Genomic DNA, 17,430 nt, shown 5'->3' with positions numbered 1-17,430 from the left:
TGATTGTGTGTTTGTGTTGTTGTTCTCAATATAATTAAGTGTTTGGTCAAAATATGAATAGCAGGTGGCAAGGACGGACGGTGGCGTTCGTTATGCATAATGCGTGGGGGTAGGGGGCATGGTTGACGGATTGTATTTGTTTTGTGAATTGGAGTTGTTAAAAATTGGTTGGTTTTTGGCAAGCCATGAGGAATTGTAATGAGATGCAACAGACAAAATGCTGGCGACACAAACACATGAGCCAAGGTTTAAAAAAAAAAAAAAACACTTAAAAGAAACAATTTTATAAAATAAAATGGCACTAGCAGCCCCTCCTCATCTAGTTAAACTTTAATATTTCATATAAATAACTTATAAAGCATTCACATTCTGCCCTTTCTCCCCCCTTTGGAAACAATGACAAGACAAAGGGCAAAATGCAAATGCGAAATGTAAGTCAGCAGAAATGTTGGTCAAAGGTTCAGAGGTTAATGTGCTTAACAACATTTGCCAGAGTACGAGTTGTAAGTCAAGCTCAAAAGCGCGTCTCAAGTGAAACTTGAAAATTTAGCTACATATTAATATATATAAAATAATTGGGTATTGACCAAGAGTGAAAGAGAGAGACAAGGTATATATATATTAGGTATATTTAGAGAGAAAGAGAGAAAGAAAACATAAAACGGTTTTAGTTTTTGTAACTCTTTTTTTCTATTTCATTGTACAGAAAAACGAAATTTGATGAACTTTAATGGTATTCAATGAAAGTATGACAAAGCTTACCATGATGAATATGATTATTGTTATTATTTTCAATTTCAACCTCAATTCCAGAACAAACTGACTCACCTGAAATGAGAAAAACAAAAACAGAATATCCAATTGATAAATTATATAGTATTGATATTATAAATATGAAATTATGTATTACTTGCTAAATATACAAACGAGTCTGTGTGTGTTTGTGTGTGAGTTTGTTATGTTTGAAGGTAAAGAAAATGTCATATGCCGTCGCGACACCTTAAATTGATTGACATAAGCACAGTGAAGGCTTTTGTGTCATATTATCAAATTCCCACCCAATTAATGGCGTTTTATAGGCAGATCAATGTTATAACATTCGAATTAGTTTCTTTGAGTTTTTACCGCTTTCTTGCGAATGAAATAAACCAATAAAAATGTCAAATATTCCTCTTCGTCTTAATTCATTCTTATTGTACATCGTTGATCATCATAGTCAATGCTCACTGTCACTTGTCATGGCCGAACGCAAGTAAACAAACAAATTTCAATTAATAAAATGTGTCAAGCGGAGACGCTCTATTACACAAAACGACCATGCAACAACATCATAGAAATGATCTAAGCGCATTGCACCTGAATGGCTGGCTAGTCGACCGACCGACCGACCACCCTTTACCCTTACTTCCACTCCTCCTGTTACCTTCTCCGACATAAGCCACCGTACACATAACATCATGTGCTAAACATGCCACTCGCTCTGTTTAATTTTAGCCGTTTCGACCCCCGCTACTTCTGACCCAACCCCGCATGCCACAGTGGCCGCCAGCCCCTTGCTCCCGCCTTGAGCTTGGTGCTCAAAATGTATGTCGACGTCGTCGACGTCTTGGTGTCTTATTGCCCCACTCGAAAGCAAAAGCAAAGTGTCCTTCAAAAGTATTTCTCTAATTAGATACAAGCGGCGAAACCACAGCGAACAAAAAACATCAGTGATGACATTGCAGGAGGAGGTGGAAGAGTGAGGAGGACAGAATAGATGGCTGCAGGGAAGATGAAATATATTGGACCGATGCCCTGCTTTACATGCATGTGTGAAAATGCGATTTGTAAGGTATTTCTACATATGTATATCTGGGTGTGTGTGTGTTTGAATGTGCGAGAAAATGGGCTGCAAAAAGCGAAAGCAAAATGAGCGGAAAATTAACAGACAGCCCCCACATATACAATACAACATAGAGAACTGGGCCAAAAATTGTACTCTATTGGAAATTCAAATCAATGAAATAATATATGTATGTATGAAATATTTCCATCATCAAACGATCAATTTTAAGTGCAACAATAAAAACAATCATAAAAGGGAACACATTTTTGTATATAAAGAGAGAAAGACGTACTAGTAGCCAAATCTTGGCGAGGCATTTGCTTTGGTTTTTATGAGCCACCAAGGACCAAAATGCTAAGGTCCTTGTTGTTGCTGCTGACGCAAAGCTGCAGTTTAAATTATGTGACTGTCATAAATAAAACTTGGCAGCTTTTTGCGGACCGGACAGTCTGAGAAGCCGGAGCTACAGAATTCTGCATAAAGGACACACAGGAAGTGAGGGAGACTGGAGACTAATTACTCTCTGTTTGCGTGTGGATGTGTGTGTGTGTGTATGTCGTTAGCCTAGTTTTACTGCATGCGCACACAGAGAGAGAACGAGAGACCAAGATTGCAAGTGGAAATGAGAAGAAAATAAAAAATACTTGTACTCTTGTAGAGCGCAATCTACATCACGCAAATTATTAAGGCACACATCCAGGCAAGCAGGCCAGTAGACGTCAACAAGTACATGAGTTTTTGCTTTCCCCATGAAAATATTAATGAAATATGCAAATAATCCAATTTCTCAACATGGACTTCAGCAAGTGTGTGTGTGTGTGTGTTTAAAGTTCAGATTGTTACAGAGCTCGTGTGAAAGGCTTTAGCAATGAAAAATCTATATGGGCCAACATTCTGAACATTCCTAATGAGTTTTCTGTCTCAACAAAATAAATTACTCCCTGGCAAAAAAAAAAGTATTGAAATACAGAATGTCTTGATGTAAACGCTTAATAGCTTAGTTAATCAATCAATTCTCTTTAGGTTTAAAAAAAGTATCTCTTAATTTTGACTGAAAACCCATTGTAGCTTGTAAATTATTCAACAGATTCCTCTGTGTAAAAAAAAAAAAAAGTTACGTATACTTAATATTTGCCTTAATATCAATTTGCCCTAATAAGTAGGCAATGTTTTTTGTACATATCAATGAAGTGTAGCTCGAGCAACGTTCAAAATATATTACAAACTCAATTACAAAATTCAAATTGTCAACATTAATATGGCTCATCTAGCCGACAATGTTTACTTTATATAATTAGATTTCTCCGTCCTATTTTTAATCATATGAATTTCTTTAACTTTTTCACTGATTCTTTTATGAATGGTAAGTCTGAGTTTAAAAAAGGAGAAGAAACTGTAATTATATTATTCACATTGTATGTATATGCAAATATGATGATGCCAAGAGAGACGACGACCAAAGGATTAAAGTTAAAGCATACGATTAGCAAGTGAGTGGTTTCGATTTTGTAGTAGTTTTTGCATATTTGTATATGTATTTATATATGTATATGCTTGATATTTAGTTGTTTTTTGGTGTGTAGAATGCGTGCTAATGTTGTGTATTGTGAGATTATTTGATTTTCTTTTTTTTTTTATATAGTTTTGTTTTTTTTTTTGTCGTGGTTTAACGCAATGTTATATGGAAAATAATTTATTTATAGTTTCGAGCTTCTTTGGGCGACGATTGTATTTGATTTATTTTTATATTATTTTTTTAAGTTCTTTTGCTGGCAGCTTTTGAAATGAGGCGCTGTTGGTGGTGATTGGATGCTGTTGCTGTTGATTGGTTGGTTGGTTGGTTTGTTGGTTGGTTGTTTGGTTGAAGGCGAACTCAAATAGTTATATATGTATAAATATATATATATATATATATATATATATATAGAGAGAAAAAAGAAGTGGTGTATATTTTTTTTTGATTCGATTTGATTTGATTTGGTTTGATGGTGGTGTAGTATAAGAAGTTGTGCGCAACTTTTTTTGATTGCTGTTTTATTGTTCTTAATCAAACTCACCGTAACACCAGCAGGATGATGAGGAGGAGGCAGTCTTATAGTCACTGGCCACATGGTTAACTATTGTTGGCATTGGCAATTGTTGTTGTGCAGTTGTCGCTGCTGTTGTTGATGTAGCTGATGCTGCTTGCGCCGCTGCTACTGCTGCTGCCTTGGCCATTGCCAATGCCATTGCCGTTGCCGTTGCTGTGGCCGTGGGCGATGCTGCTGAAACTGATGCCGCAGCTGCTGGAATTATTGTAGTCGGTGTATGGGCAAGCGGCGAGGAGCCATTCTGACTGATTGGTGAATCCATTTGATGATGCAATTCCAGTTCCATCTGATGATAATGTGTAAATTCATTTAGATTAAGTTGATTTTGGGCAATTAATTGCTCATCAGGATTATAGCTATGCAGGGCTAATGAGAAATCGGCACTGCTATTGCTTTTGCAGCTGCTGTTGCTGCTGCTACTGCTGCTGCTGCTGCCGCCGCTGCTGTTGCTATTGATGCTATTCAGCGAATGTGTTGATAATGGCGACGACGTGGTCGTGGTAGTTGTGGAATGTCGAGGCTGATAGTTAAAAGCTAATTGCTGCATAATATGTGTGGTGGGCGTTGCTGATTGTTGATATCTGAATGCGTAATGTTGTTGTTGTTGTTGTTGTTGTTGCTGTTCTTGTTCTTGAAGATGTTGCTGATGCAAATGTTGTTGATGTTGCTGCTCTTGTTGGTCTCTTAGTTGCTGTGATAATGATGGCTGTTGTTGCTGTGGTTGTTGCTGTGGTTGTTGCTGATGTTGCTGTTCTGCCTGATTTGCTGAGACATAGAAATCAATATCTATATGCTGCATTGCCTGCTGTACGGCCCTCTCCATGGCCGCTTTCATAATACTATCCATTGTTTGCATTCTTCAGTCTTCTTCTTTTTCGTTCAATTTATCGACGGAATCACTATACGTTTTTTTAAATCGCTCTGCTTTTTTCTCTTTTTGATTATTGAATTTTTTTAAATTGAAAATTCTTACAAATTTATAATTTATTTTAAATGATTTTGCTGTAGCTGCTTTGCTTTTTTCGTTTTTTTATTTAATTCTCTATTCTAAGCGCTTTGCCTAATTAGAAATTAAACTTTATATAGTAAAACGAAAAGAAAAAAAAAAGAAATAGAAAATTTGCTTTTAAAAATTATTTCCTCTTTTGTTTAACATTTCATCACACATACCACTGAGTGAGTAAATGAGTGTGCCTGTGTGTATAAGTGAGCTTATGGGTGTGTTTAGGTAGGCGGCGTGAATGCGTGAGCGAGAATAGGCTGATAAAAAGTTAAACAAGTTGGCTGTTCCAAAGAATCGATAAGATACAATTGCATTAATCTACTTTCTGTGGGCATTTCGTTCATTTTCGTCCATCTTACCAACTTGCTTAAGTTCTTCTTTCTTCTTGTTGTTGTTGTAGGATTGCTTTCGCATGATGATGATGTGGAATACTTAAAAGTTGGTGATGGTGGCTTTTGATTGCTGGATAAATTGGTAGGTTAGGTTCTTGATAGACAAAGTGTTCGGTTGATGACAGAATCGACGGTGGTTTTTCTTTTGTTTATTTGCTTAAGATGATTTGAGTTGGTTTTGATTTGACTTATAGTTGATAGATGTTTTAGTGAATGCATTTTATTTGTTTCTGGTTTCGGCTTTTGATCCTTTGTATTGGCATTATATTGAGATGAGTTTCTGTTAGATTCAACAACAACAAACAACAATTACGAGACAACTGTAGGTAGTAGGTACATATATTGAATGTGTAGAACGAATAATGTTTGATACATATATATAAAAATTGTAAGTAGTGTAAGGAAATAGAAAAGCGGCACAGCAGCAGCAGCAGTTGCAGTTGCAGTTGGAAAAACAGTTTTGCTGTCGATTGTAAGTGCTTGATGGATATTGTTATTATTATATTGCTCGCGATTGATTTGGTGGATTGATTGATTGATTGTTTCATTGATTAATTGACTGTATTTGCTCCTCGAAATGTAATTATTTCAATAGTTAGAGAATGGTTCATATGTAACTTCGCAGATTTTGCAGTTTGCAGTTTGGTGCTATGGCAAAAATGTTGAGTTTTGAAGATGTCCATGTACATAAATGTATATATGGCAATTCAGTTAATGGCGATATATATAAATATATATAGATAAGGGCGACAGTAAGAGCGAGAGATAGTATATGGTAGTATATAGTATATATAGAGAGAGAGAAAGTTATACAACATCCAAAAATTGCAGTTTATTCAAATGTATTTATACTGAGATTTGTATAGAAATATGCATGATATGGTGATGGTGGCTCTATTACATATAGAAATTAATGCCAATAATCTTTACCATTCAGCAATTGTAGTTCAATTATTGTTGAGTTCAGTTCAGGTTGAAGATTGAGTGTGCAGTTGTTTTTGTTGTTGTTGCTAATACTTGTTGTCCAACTGGGCGATGTGGCGCCTCTCATATATATTACAGATGACGGTGATGATGACGATGCCTTTGATTTTTCAGTCGTTGCTTGTTAAATTGATATTTTGTAGTTTTAAAGTTCTTTTGTAGCATATTGTATCACAACATAGTTTTCAATTGGTATTTTCTTTTTGTATTTGTTTAGTCCTTTTTGATTTTTTAATTCTTGTTGAATTTTGTATTTTATTTTGAGTTTATCACATTTAAAGATTTGAGGATTGGAGTGCTGGAGTTTCTTTTTGTTGTCTGTTTGTTTGGTTGTTGTTTGTTTGTTTTTTTTTTCAAACTTCTTGTAGGAATGCTGTTGTAATTTTAAAATTATTTGTTCGATTATTACGGGTATGTAGTATTTTTGTAGAGTTTTAGTTTATATATTTGTATAGCTAATCGCACGCTTAACATCATCAGCTCACAATAGCCGTTGAAGAACAAAAAAAAAAAGTAAGACAATACAAAATAGAATATTCGTTTTATATACTTTGCATTTGTTCTATTTATTGTTTTAATAATAATATTCCCGGTTGTCATTGAATTGTATCTATATCTGTTTGTTTGTGTGTGTGTGTGTATATGTAAGTGTGTTGGCATTTATCTATAATTATATTTGCGCTACGGTTTGGTTTCGATAATTACAAGCACACAGAAAATGAGTTTGGACAACAACAAAAAATTTATATATTGTATGTAGAATTTTTTTTTTTTTGTATTTAAAGCTGTAACAAATATAAGTATTACGATTATATGCATGTATGTATATGCAGTCAATGGAAAGCATTCGATATTTATGCAAATGTTAGTTCAATTCAATAAATAACTAAACTGAAATGACCGGAAATGGTTTACTGATAACAACAACCAAAATAGAAATCATTCGTATCTCTCACAAAGTATTGAGCTATTAGGGCAAATTAACCTTGAATGTCGATTTAAATTTCGGACTTCAGAATTATTAAACTCAAATTAGTTGGAAAATTGCTTGCCATATCTGATCATCAGGCTATAATAATTACATACAAAAAAAAACACTCAAATCGAGAACATCCCACATACATACACACACACACATGCACACTCCAAAAAGAGATCTGAATTAAATGTAGGTATGTTGGCCATTTAAAATGAATATTTGTATGAATGAATGAATGAACGAAATCGAAATAGGAATGTTGTTATATGGAATGCCGAAAAGCAAAGTGCAAAACAGCAAAAGCAAATACACATACACATACATAAAGAATTCGATTCGACTTCCCGATACCTTCTGTATACTAATAGATAGATAAGAAGTGAACAAGTTCAAGATGAAGTCAGTCGAAACTCATAGACCTTTTTCTTTTTAGTGCCCATGATTGACGGCGTATTCAAATGCTTTTTGTGAGATCATCAACTTGATGCCTTTTTCCCCTCACCACCAATATTAGGCGGCCTTTGAAATTGATTTATGGCCTCTTAAATATAACCATTGGGAAGTCACAACAAATTCTACGAAATGCGTACCCAAATGGCACCTGTACAGAAAGTAATTCCCTATATACACAACGGTCTATGTAAGCGTGTGTGTGCGTGTGTATTGCCAAACAGCATTAGCTGAAGCAACATTAGTGGCAAAAAGAAAAAATTAACAACTGGTTGGCAATAGCAAAACTTCGATTACACAATGATAGCCAAATGTATCTTCTACGGGAACTGTATATCATCATTATCATCATCATCCTGCTTCTGCTACTGCTGCTGAATGATTTGGCTGTAGGTAATGTTGATATTGCCATTGGGCAATCTGTTGTCTATCTGACAGGCAATGGCCAAAAAGTAGCAAGGAGACTTTGCCAAGAAATGTTCAAATAAAATATTTGCGGCTTTCAGCATTTTTTTCATTTTTGGCTAAGTCTTTACTTATTTATAGAGTATGAATGAGAGAAATATACCAAAAGATAGAGGAAGAGAGAGAGAGAGGGCAAGCGAGGCAGAGATAAAGTTAGGGAGAGAGAGAGAGAGAGAGGGGCTGTACAGAAGACTAAGAGACTGAGACATGTTTGCCCACATTCAAATAATGTTTTTTCAAGGTTAAGAGTTTTGTCGTTTGCTTTCCGCATTTTATATATGTATGTAGCATATGTACATAGACGTTTCTTTATACATTCATCCATACATACATACATATTTACTTATTTGTGAGTTTTTTGGGTATTTTTACTCGATTCGTAAAGTACAAGCAAGCGTGACTCTTGAATTAATTACAATAAACAACATGAATTCAAATTGATTTTGTTCGTGTAATTGAGCCAGAATTCCACTGATAATACTTGTGTTTCAATTTCAATTTCAATTGGAATTCGAAATCGAAATTTAAATTTGAGTTTTTGTTGATCTTTGAGTTGAATATTTTTTTTAGAGCTAAGGTCAAACTTCAAATGTTTTAGTTGTTGTGAGTTTAACTGATTTATTTCTGTCTCTTTCCAGTTTGAATAAATTTATTCGAGTTTTCTATATTGACATTGAGCTAAATTTGTTTCTCTTTTTTTGTTTGAAGAATGTAGAAATAACCTTGAAATAGTTCGATAAAAACAGGTTGACAAGATGATAGTTGTCAATTGGTATGTAAAGAAATATGTCTCTAACAATAATTGTGTGTGCACATTAAGCATACGCAATGTGTTCACCCTTTTTTTGTTCATGTGATCAACTGGAACAGAAAACAAACACAAACACTCACACAAACACACACATTCATACACAAAGTGAGTGCAAACAAGTACAATAATATATACAGGGCAAATAGAGAAATGAGATAAACCATTTTAACTATATTATTATAATTTCATTGCGAAATGAAAATGAAAACCCAACACTTCTCCTCCTACACATACAGAAACTTGGTGAAGGCGTCAATTGTAGATGCTGCTGCTGCTGTTGCTGCTGTATCATTGTTGGCGTTGTTGTTCTAACAAACAACATGCTTGCGATTTGACAGCCAACTTAATTTTCACTAACAAAATGGATGCGTAAAGGCAAAAAATTTTGTAGTATGATGATTGCTGGTTGTGGTGGTCGTCGTGCTGATGGCTGCTGCTAATGGCGGTGTTGATGTTGTTGTTGGTGGCGGTGGTGGTTGAGATGTTGGTGTTGGTAGCGAACGAGCGAGCGCACGAAACGAACGACAAAACCGCACTGAAGAATTTTATTGAATGTTAGACGCAACAAAAACCAATGGAGACAGCGACTCAAGCGTAGAGTTTGTCGGGAGAGCCAGTAATAGAGATATTTAGACAGATACACAGAGAGAGAGGAAAAGAAGACAGCGACGACTAAAGAGAGAGAGAGTAAGCAAGATCAAGAGCAAAATAAGCCAAATGAGTCAGCTTCAGAGCTTAAGCTTCAGCAAACTATTTGATCATCATTTACTCTCTTTCTCGCACTCCCTCACCCTCTTTCTCTCCCTTCCATACGCTCTCTCTCTCTCTCTCTCTCTGCTGATCCGTCATTCGCTCCCCGTATACATATGCGAGAGTATGTATGTGTATTTGTTTGCTTATGATCTAATGGTGCCTCGTTGTCAATGATTGCCTCACTTCATTTTATGTCAGGCCATTATCAAAAAAAAACACCAGATATCCATACATATGTACATATATATAAATGTATATACGTATATATGTTTGTAAGTTAGTATGCTCTTATATCTTTAGAGTTGGTAGGACGGGGGCGTCGAAAAGTAACAAAAATAGAAACTGCTGTGGCAACATGTGAACAACAATATGAACCAAGAGCCAAAAACAAAACAACAACAACTGCCAGAGACCAACAACAACAAAATTGTGTGAACGTGTCACGTTTTCTGCGCTCTTGACACGGCCACTTTGATTTTATTTTTTTGTCAATTAGTTGGCATTCCAAACGCATTTAATTAAAGAAAATTTTGAGGGAATTCCCTTTATTCAGTCAAAGGCAACTGCATGGTGTATATACATGGCGTATACGTAATCATATGGAGAATAAATGACCCTATTTTGGGACAATGAAAACGAAAGCAAAATTCTAGTTAACAAGCGTTGGGCGTTGATAAATCTGCTTCCTTTTTTTTCTTTTTTTTGGTTTCCAGGTCACCATAATCAGTGGTCACAGCAGCAGCTCGCTGAGGGGTGGGGGTGGGTAACCTCTTGAGTTATTAGTAGACCACTTGAGGCTACAGAGAAGATGCTCTACAAGTGCAACAACAAGAACAGTGTGCCAACTATGCTTAGCCACTTGGCACAACAACAATGGGAACTGCACCTAAGAATAAGGTAACCCCAAAACAACAACAACATCCCTAGAAAAGGTAGAAGTGGGAGAGCAGATAAAAGCCAAGAGAAAACGGAAGAAAGATAAAGAAAGGTATACAGAGAAAGAGGGAGAGAGAGAGAGAGTGAGAATGACCAGCCAGCCCTTAGGCAGTAAACGCACTTGAGTGAGGTAAGTGTTTGGCCAGGGCAACCCAGTTTGTTGTTGTTGGCTTACTCTGACATGTGCGCCGCCTCAAGGACGTTGGTCCGTGTGGTCCGAGTGGCTGCTGCAATGGCGCCAAATGCTGCAGTGCAGCTGAATGATTTCGCATCTCGGATAACTACTACTGCGCAGGATCTCGGGCACATACACACACACACATACACAGAGACAATCACACGCGCGCACACACTTTGCACCCGCATTGTCATTAAAGTAGGTCAACCGCTTGCCCACCACACATTGTCAACTGTGTCTGAGAGCAGCTCTCTCTGTTTCTCTCTATCTTACTCTCCCTCTTTTATATGTTTTCAGCTTGACTTTTATGCTTCAACTACCCACCCCCTATCTATATTATTTTCCAGCTGGCAGCATTGATTACATAAGCTCGAGCCCCAAAAACCCCACAAAAAAAAAAAAAAAAAAAAAGCTGACCCACCCCCTTTTTTATTCATTCTACTGCATTTCCTTGACGCATTTTTTCTCTCCTTCATTTCTTACTTCCTTCTTACCACATCTCTCTGCATGTCTCTCTCCATATCTTGAAACCCTTTTTGAGCTCTGTTTTCAATTGTTTTTTTGGCTGCAAAACCTTTAGTTTTATACTTTTGTTGTTTAACTTGTCAGCCATAAATAATAACAAAAATAAATAACTGCCAAGACAGCTAAACAAATATATTGTTTAGAAAACTAATCAACAATATGTGCTCAATACTCATATAGAGAAAAAACTCTAAGAAAAAACAGAAGAGAGAAGGAGAAACACATAACAAGATACGACAACAGAAAAACAGACATATATAATATTGAGGGACCTGTTCTATGAGCAACAATAAAATACAATTTGTGTATACATCAATGGTAGTTAATTAATAACAATGACAACAGCGGCAGCACCAGCAACATCAGCAGCAGCAGCTGAACATATAGAAGCTACACACATTTCCAAGTGTGTGTGTGTGTGTGCCTATATGTATATCTGTGTATATTGCAGTTTACTTAATACCTACATATATCATTTAAGCAATTTTTCGTATATTTTTTCGTATTTTTTTTCTTATGCAAGAACTTGGATAACCAAATAGAAGAGTAACAAACATTCAGTAATGGAAAACCACTAACCTAATTGACACAAAACGACAAATAGCAAAACAACAATAGAACAAGCAAAATAAACATAACGTAATACATGAAAAAAAAAAACAAAATCTCGTAAAATACATTGTCAAACTAATTTACAGTTTTCTTCAAATATAAATATGACCTCTAGAAGAACTAAAAACTACAAAAGAAAATGTTTTTTTCTGAAAAGTTTGTTAAAAACTATACCAAAACAGAAATGTCTATAACAATCATAGAATGTGGAGAACTTATAAACTTATCTCACTTGGAATAGAAAATTAGGAAATGTCATTTAACAGCCTCGTGATCAACAACATCTAATAACAATCTGTGACCAAGTATTTTAAGGGTAAGCTTTCATTTGACAAGTAAATAAATCTCTAATATATAGCAAATATGACAATTACCCATCTTTGTTTCAGTTATCACAAACATATTGTCATTTTGCCAAATAAAAGTTTTTTAAAAGTAATTTCAAAAGTTTTGACTACTTCTTCAGAGGTGCTAAATTTGTAACAATTTAAAGATAGAGCTTATACAGTTAAGTCAATCAGGGAGTTTAGTCGTTGGGAAATTATAGAAAAAATAAAAAAACAAACACGTTTGCCAACTGAGCCAAGTCTTGTGCCTATGCGGGCGAGGCGAGAATGCGGTTATCTGTTGATATCTTAACCATATAACCAAATATCAAACGCCAAGCTGTCAGACTTAACAAAGATTGGAGCGGGGGCGATACCAAACGACTCTTCGAATAGCAATCTTACGTTTTGCTATGACGACGACGACAGGTACTAAATACAGGTAGGCATCTATGTATGCATATATACATATGTATATAGTTGACTAGATACATACATACATACATATGTATGTTTGAATTTATATATGTATGTCTAAAGCCACTTTGATTGCGTTGTCGTCATCGTGGCTCACCTTGAGAGCAGCTGGTTTTAAGCGAGTCACACAAATCATGCAAAGCAACTAGTTAATAGCTCGTGGTCAAATAATATTGTATGGGTTTTAGGTTTGGCAATGGCTCAGCTATTGGAGGAGCTTCATTCAAATCCACACACTTATACATACACGAATATACATACATACACGAATACACTTTAATCTCTATCACTCCAACACTTTGCATTTCAATAGCCAAGATGTCTCGACGTCAATGGCAATGTTAGCGACCTAGTGAGGCCCTAAAATCAGCTGTCTATGAAAGTAGGTTTTGAGCTGCTTAAATGTCATTCATTTGTATGCTTTTCAGTAAGCAATTGAAGCCTCTCGGTGATGGAACAAGTAAAAGGGGTCAGATGCACTTGCAACTAATTGCAAGGCGGCCAACTGACTGACGGACTGACTGGCAGACTGGCACACTGGTTGGGGAGGACGAGGTCACATTGGCTAAAATTGGGTCAAACTGGGCCCAGGATGTCTCGGCGCCGCAATCTGCGCAGAGATTAGTGTGCCATCAGTAGCCAGTTACTGTCAGAAAAGTGCCACACGGCAACTAGACCCCCCTCTTCGATTCTCCTTTATGGACAACTGCAACTTGGCTAATGGGTTGGATACTTATATTTTTCTTGCCCACCCATTTAATTGCAAATCAAATAAAAAATGTCTATCTTCTTCGCTTGCGTTTCGCCCCTTTCGATTGGAAATGGAAATGTGACATCATGAACATTTTGGGACACTGCCATGAAATTGACGTGCTAATTAAGTTGATTAATTTCAAAATCACGACAACAAAAAGCAGGTACAAAGAGTTAGAGAAAGATAGGCAGAGAGAAATAGAGAGAGAGAGAGAGAGACAATGACGTGGGAGTTTATAGCAACAATATGATGACTATATTAAAATATACAATTATATTTATTTACACACAACGGCACGATCGGTAAATAGTTAGGCAAAAAAAAAAACAAATTCAATGAGTTATTTATAGGATAGATAAGAGACATAGATAGACAGAGAGAGAGAGAGAGAGAGAGCGAGAGAGAAGAGAGAGAGAGAGCACGATAATGGCATATGCAAGAGCGATTGAAATTGAAATTATTTTACTAAATCATTTTCTGTTTTTTAATTCTTGTACGATATGAATTTCTTGGGATTTGATTATGGTTTCTCTTTTTTTTCGATTTGGATTTAGAATTTCTTTGGTTTTTTGTTTTTGTTTTTTTTTTTTTTTTTGAAAACTTACCGGAACTGAAATGTGAGCGTTTAGTTTGTTCATTTTCCGGATCGGAATCGAGTGGCCTTTTGCGTGAATCGCCGATTTCGGGACTTGGACATGTCTCCATGGTAGCGTCTTCGGCCATTTTTAACTGAATGTTGGCTGTTTTTTTGTATTTCTTATTGGTTCGATTTGTGTTAACTGAATGGGGGGTATTTCTTTACTGTTTTGACTGATGATTTGCTTTTGGTTTCTGTTTCTGTGTCTCTCGTACTTTTGACTTGGATTTGTGGTGTTTTTTTTTTTTTTTTTAGAAAGCTTCTATTTAACTAAGCTTTCTTTGGTTTTCGATTGTTTTTCTTTTGGTTTTGACTTTGAGTTTTTGTTATTCTTTGCTTTTTTTTTTTGGTGCGAATGATCAAACGAACGCGAAATGCGTTTGAAAGATACTTTTATCTGGGTGGATCCGCAATTGTCATCTGAAATGATGATGATTTTTGACTTGATGATGGGCGAACGAACGAACGAGCGGGCGAGCGAGCGAGCGATCGGACGGGCGGGCAGCAGGTGGTTGTGGTGGCGATTGGCGAAAGGATGGTCCTTGTTTTGTGTCCGTGTCCTTCGATTCGTTACTAACAATGATGTTTGATTATACAAAAACGTACACGTATACACACACACATACGCCTATTAACACACACAGAGCAAGTATGCTTATGCGGCCAGTCAATTAGTCAGGATAATCCGTGATCTTAAAGTAGCTCTCAGTGACAGTTCGGCGTCGAGACTTTTCTATATATATATATATATATATATTAATATATATTTATCCTATATGTGTGGTCCTTCTATGATTTATTTTTTATTGATTTTTGTATTGATATTGTTTTTTTTTTTTTTTTTTTGGTGGTTTTGTGGTGGAATGTGCGAGTTTTTGTTTTTTTGTAAACGTTTATATGAAAAAAAGAAAAAAAAAAAAAAATATTCATGAGTGAATTATGCAGCAATATAAAAATATACATACATATAGTAAACATTTAGGCATAAATTGTATAGTTATGTCGATATCTTGTATTCAATATTATTAGTTAGAGTTTTTAAAATGCATTTTGAAAGTACTAACAATAAGTAAAATAAATCAGATACACACATGTGATTAACATTTAGAGATAAACACAAACACTTTAAATGTTGGCTGTACAGAATGAGCGAATTCTTGAGAGATGTTAGGAGAAAGAGAGTCGGTCGAGGGGGCGGGAAGTTGCTAAAGGCATGAACAGATAAAGGAGGATCACAGAGATAGAAGGCTAAATGGAATGATGGCGGGCATTTACAGAAGAATTTGCCAAGAGTTGGCACAACATTAGGTAAGCAGGCAGGCAGGCAGTCAGGCAGGTCAATTAGGCAGGCAAATGAAAGGACGATAACAATTAATTACAACAAATTATTTTGGTTTCGAATGTGACAATGTTGAGCAGAGATTGTTAGTTATACGGAAAAAGAGGGCGAGAGATAGCGAGGGGTAATCAAGTGTTGGGACGAATGATAGGAAAAATTCAATGAAATCGGATGAATCACTTGATAAATACAAAAAGAAATAGAAGAAGGGTCTTAGAAAGTTCAAAAATTGCAACCATAGAAATGTTATCACCCGGAAAACCCACAACCTAGAGCCATGGGGTAAAGACACGACAAAATTAAGGCCAACCATGGATTCTCTATCCTTTAGCTGCAGCCTTTTCCGTTTTTCTTTCCCAACAAAATCTCTTAATATACATACGATGGAGAAATATGTTGCTTATACAATGAATATATATAATTTCCTTTGATTAAATTCATATTTTTGCAACGATTTTGATGCAAATATTAACATAGACACGTTTTAGTTGTTTTCGATCAAAAACTGGAACAACCGTGTTCAAATTGCTAACAGGAATTCCATAGCTATCATTTTAATAAATAAAAGATCTTTTGCATAATCATTGAGAACAAAAATAATACAAAATAAAAATATATCAGGTCTGTTTAACAATTTTTATTCTCATCTTGCTTATAATTTATGATCACTTTGATTTTTAAAGATCTGTAACAAATATAGATGGCCTCTATGTTTTAATGGGAATTTAATCGTTGTAATTCCCCCATATTTAAATAGAATTCCAACAAATTTTCCAAAGTATTTTTTTTGATTCAATGCACGCGTCAATGAAAATCTAAAAATTTAATTATAACTTGCAGCTTAATTATGCATGAATTTTTTGTTCGGTTTTTTAAATTTTTCTTGTTTTTTTTTTATTATGATTTCATAGCTAATTAAAAATGCGACAAGACGCAACAACAACAACAGCGACGCATATTTATTTGTTTAAAATGGCGTTTAATTATACAAATATTTTGTTGAATATGCTAGCGGTCGACTCATATACATACACACATACATAAACGTAAGTGATCTATGTGAGAGTGATTTTTTGACTGCAAACGACCTTGACCATTAAAACAAAATTTCTGCTCACTAAGCAGCCAACACGACCACAAAACAAAATAAGCAATAAATCGAAGAGAAGAAAGAAATAAAAGCAGAAAAATAAAACAAACGCAGTCAAACTGGCAAACAGGCAGAGACAGAGAGAGGGAGAGACTAACAACCATCAACCATCATCATCATCATCAGCACAATGACAATGAAAGAATTCATACATACAGTAGTAGATATGTAGATATACATACATATATCTGTATGAATCCAAATGCGTACTATAAGATACTTTTGCAAGTGTATGTTTATTGCATTCCTCTGTTTCTGCCTTCGTCTGCTGGTCTCTAGATATTTTATGGCACCTGTCACGATTTCAGCAACTTTAGCAACAACAAAAAATAATATAAAATTTGCATTCACTTAAGAAATTAGTAAACAACAAATACAAGCACATACACACTCTCAGAAACACACACACACACGAAGTTAAAGTTATATAAATCGTATTAAACGAAAATATAAAACTAAATATAAATTTTAGCAGCAGATGCTGTTGTAGAACGAGTTTGGAAGCTTTGAGAACCAGTTGCTTTTGCGCGCTTGGCATTTTGAGTTTTTCAATTAATTAATTTAATGATATTTTGTAGAAGAATATTATATACCTCTACACAACAATACACAACCTGTGTATAGGAAACTGAAAAACCAAAATGGCGTCAAAGCCAAGTTAAAAAGACCCCTCCAAACAAAAAAAAAAAAAACACTATAAGTGCATTAAAAACAAAACAAATGCCACAAACTGCAATTCAAAAA

General features: G+C 35.4%; 1 protein-coding gene across 9 annotated transcripts in view; it reads right to left on the bottom strand.

The window, feature by feature from the left end:
• ps (RNA-binding protein Nova-1-like protein passilla) overlaps window positions 1–17,430 on the bottom strand; it is a 43,594-nt gene that overhangs the window by 11,306 nt on the left and 14,858 nt on the right. The window contains exons 2-5 of one of the 9 annotated variants that reach the window (XM_068296729.1): window positions 14,166–14,986; window positions 6,241–6,667; window positions 3,883–4,991; window positions 763–828 (exon numbers count right to left, since the gene is read on the bottom strand). The exons of 1 other annotated variant lie outside the window; for it this stretch is intronic. In XM_068296729.1, the coding sequence (XP_068152830.1) occupies window positions 763–828; window positions 3,883–4,771 (955 nt within the window). In that variant the 5' untranslated portion in view covers window positions 4,772–4,991; window positions 6,241–6,667; window positions 14,166–14,986. Of the gene's footprint in view, window positions 1–762; window positions 829–3,882; window positions 4,992–6,240; window positions 6,668–9,233; window positions 9,603–14,165; window positions 14,987–17,430 lie in introns of those variants that run through there. 7 more of the 9 variants (XM_068296734.1, XM_068296730.1, XM_068296732.1 and 4 more) reach the window with 7 other exon arrangements.

The sequence above is a fragment of the Drosophila tropicalis genome, unplaced genomic scaffold (genome assembly GCF_018151085.1).
Source record: "Drosophila tropicalis isolate 14030-0801.00 unplaced genomic scaffold, ASM1815108v1 contig_859, whole genome shotgun sequence".
NCBI classification, from domain to species: Eukaryota; Metazoa; Arthropoda; class Insecta; order Diptera; family Drosophilidae; genus Drosophila; species Drosophila tropicalis.
Note: the sequence above shows the minus strand (reverse complement) of the source record. Positions and strands in the feature narration are given on the sequence as shown.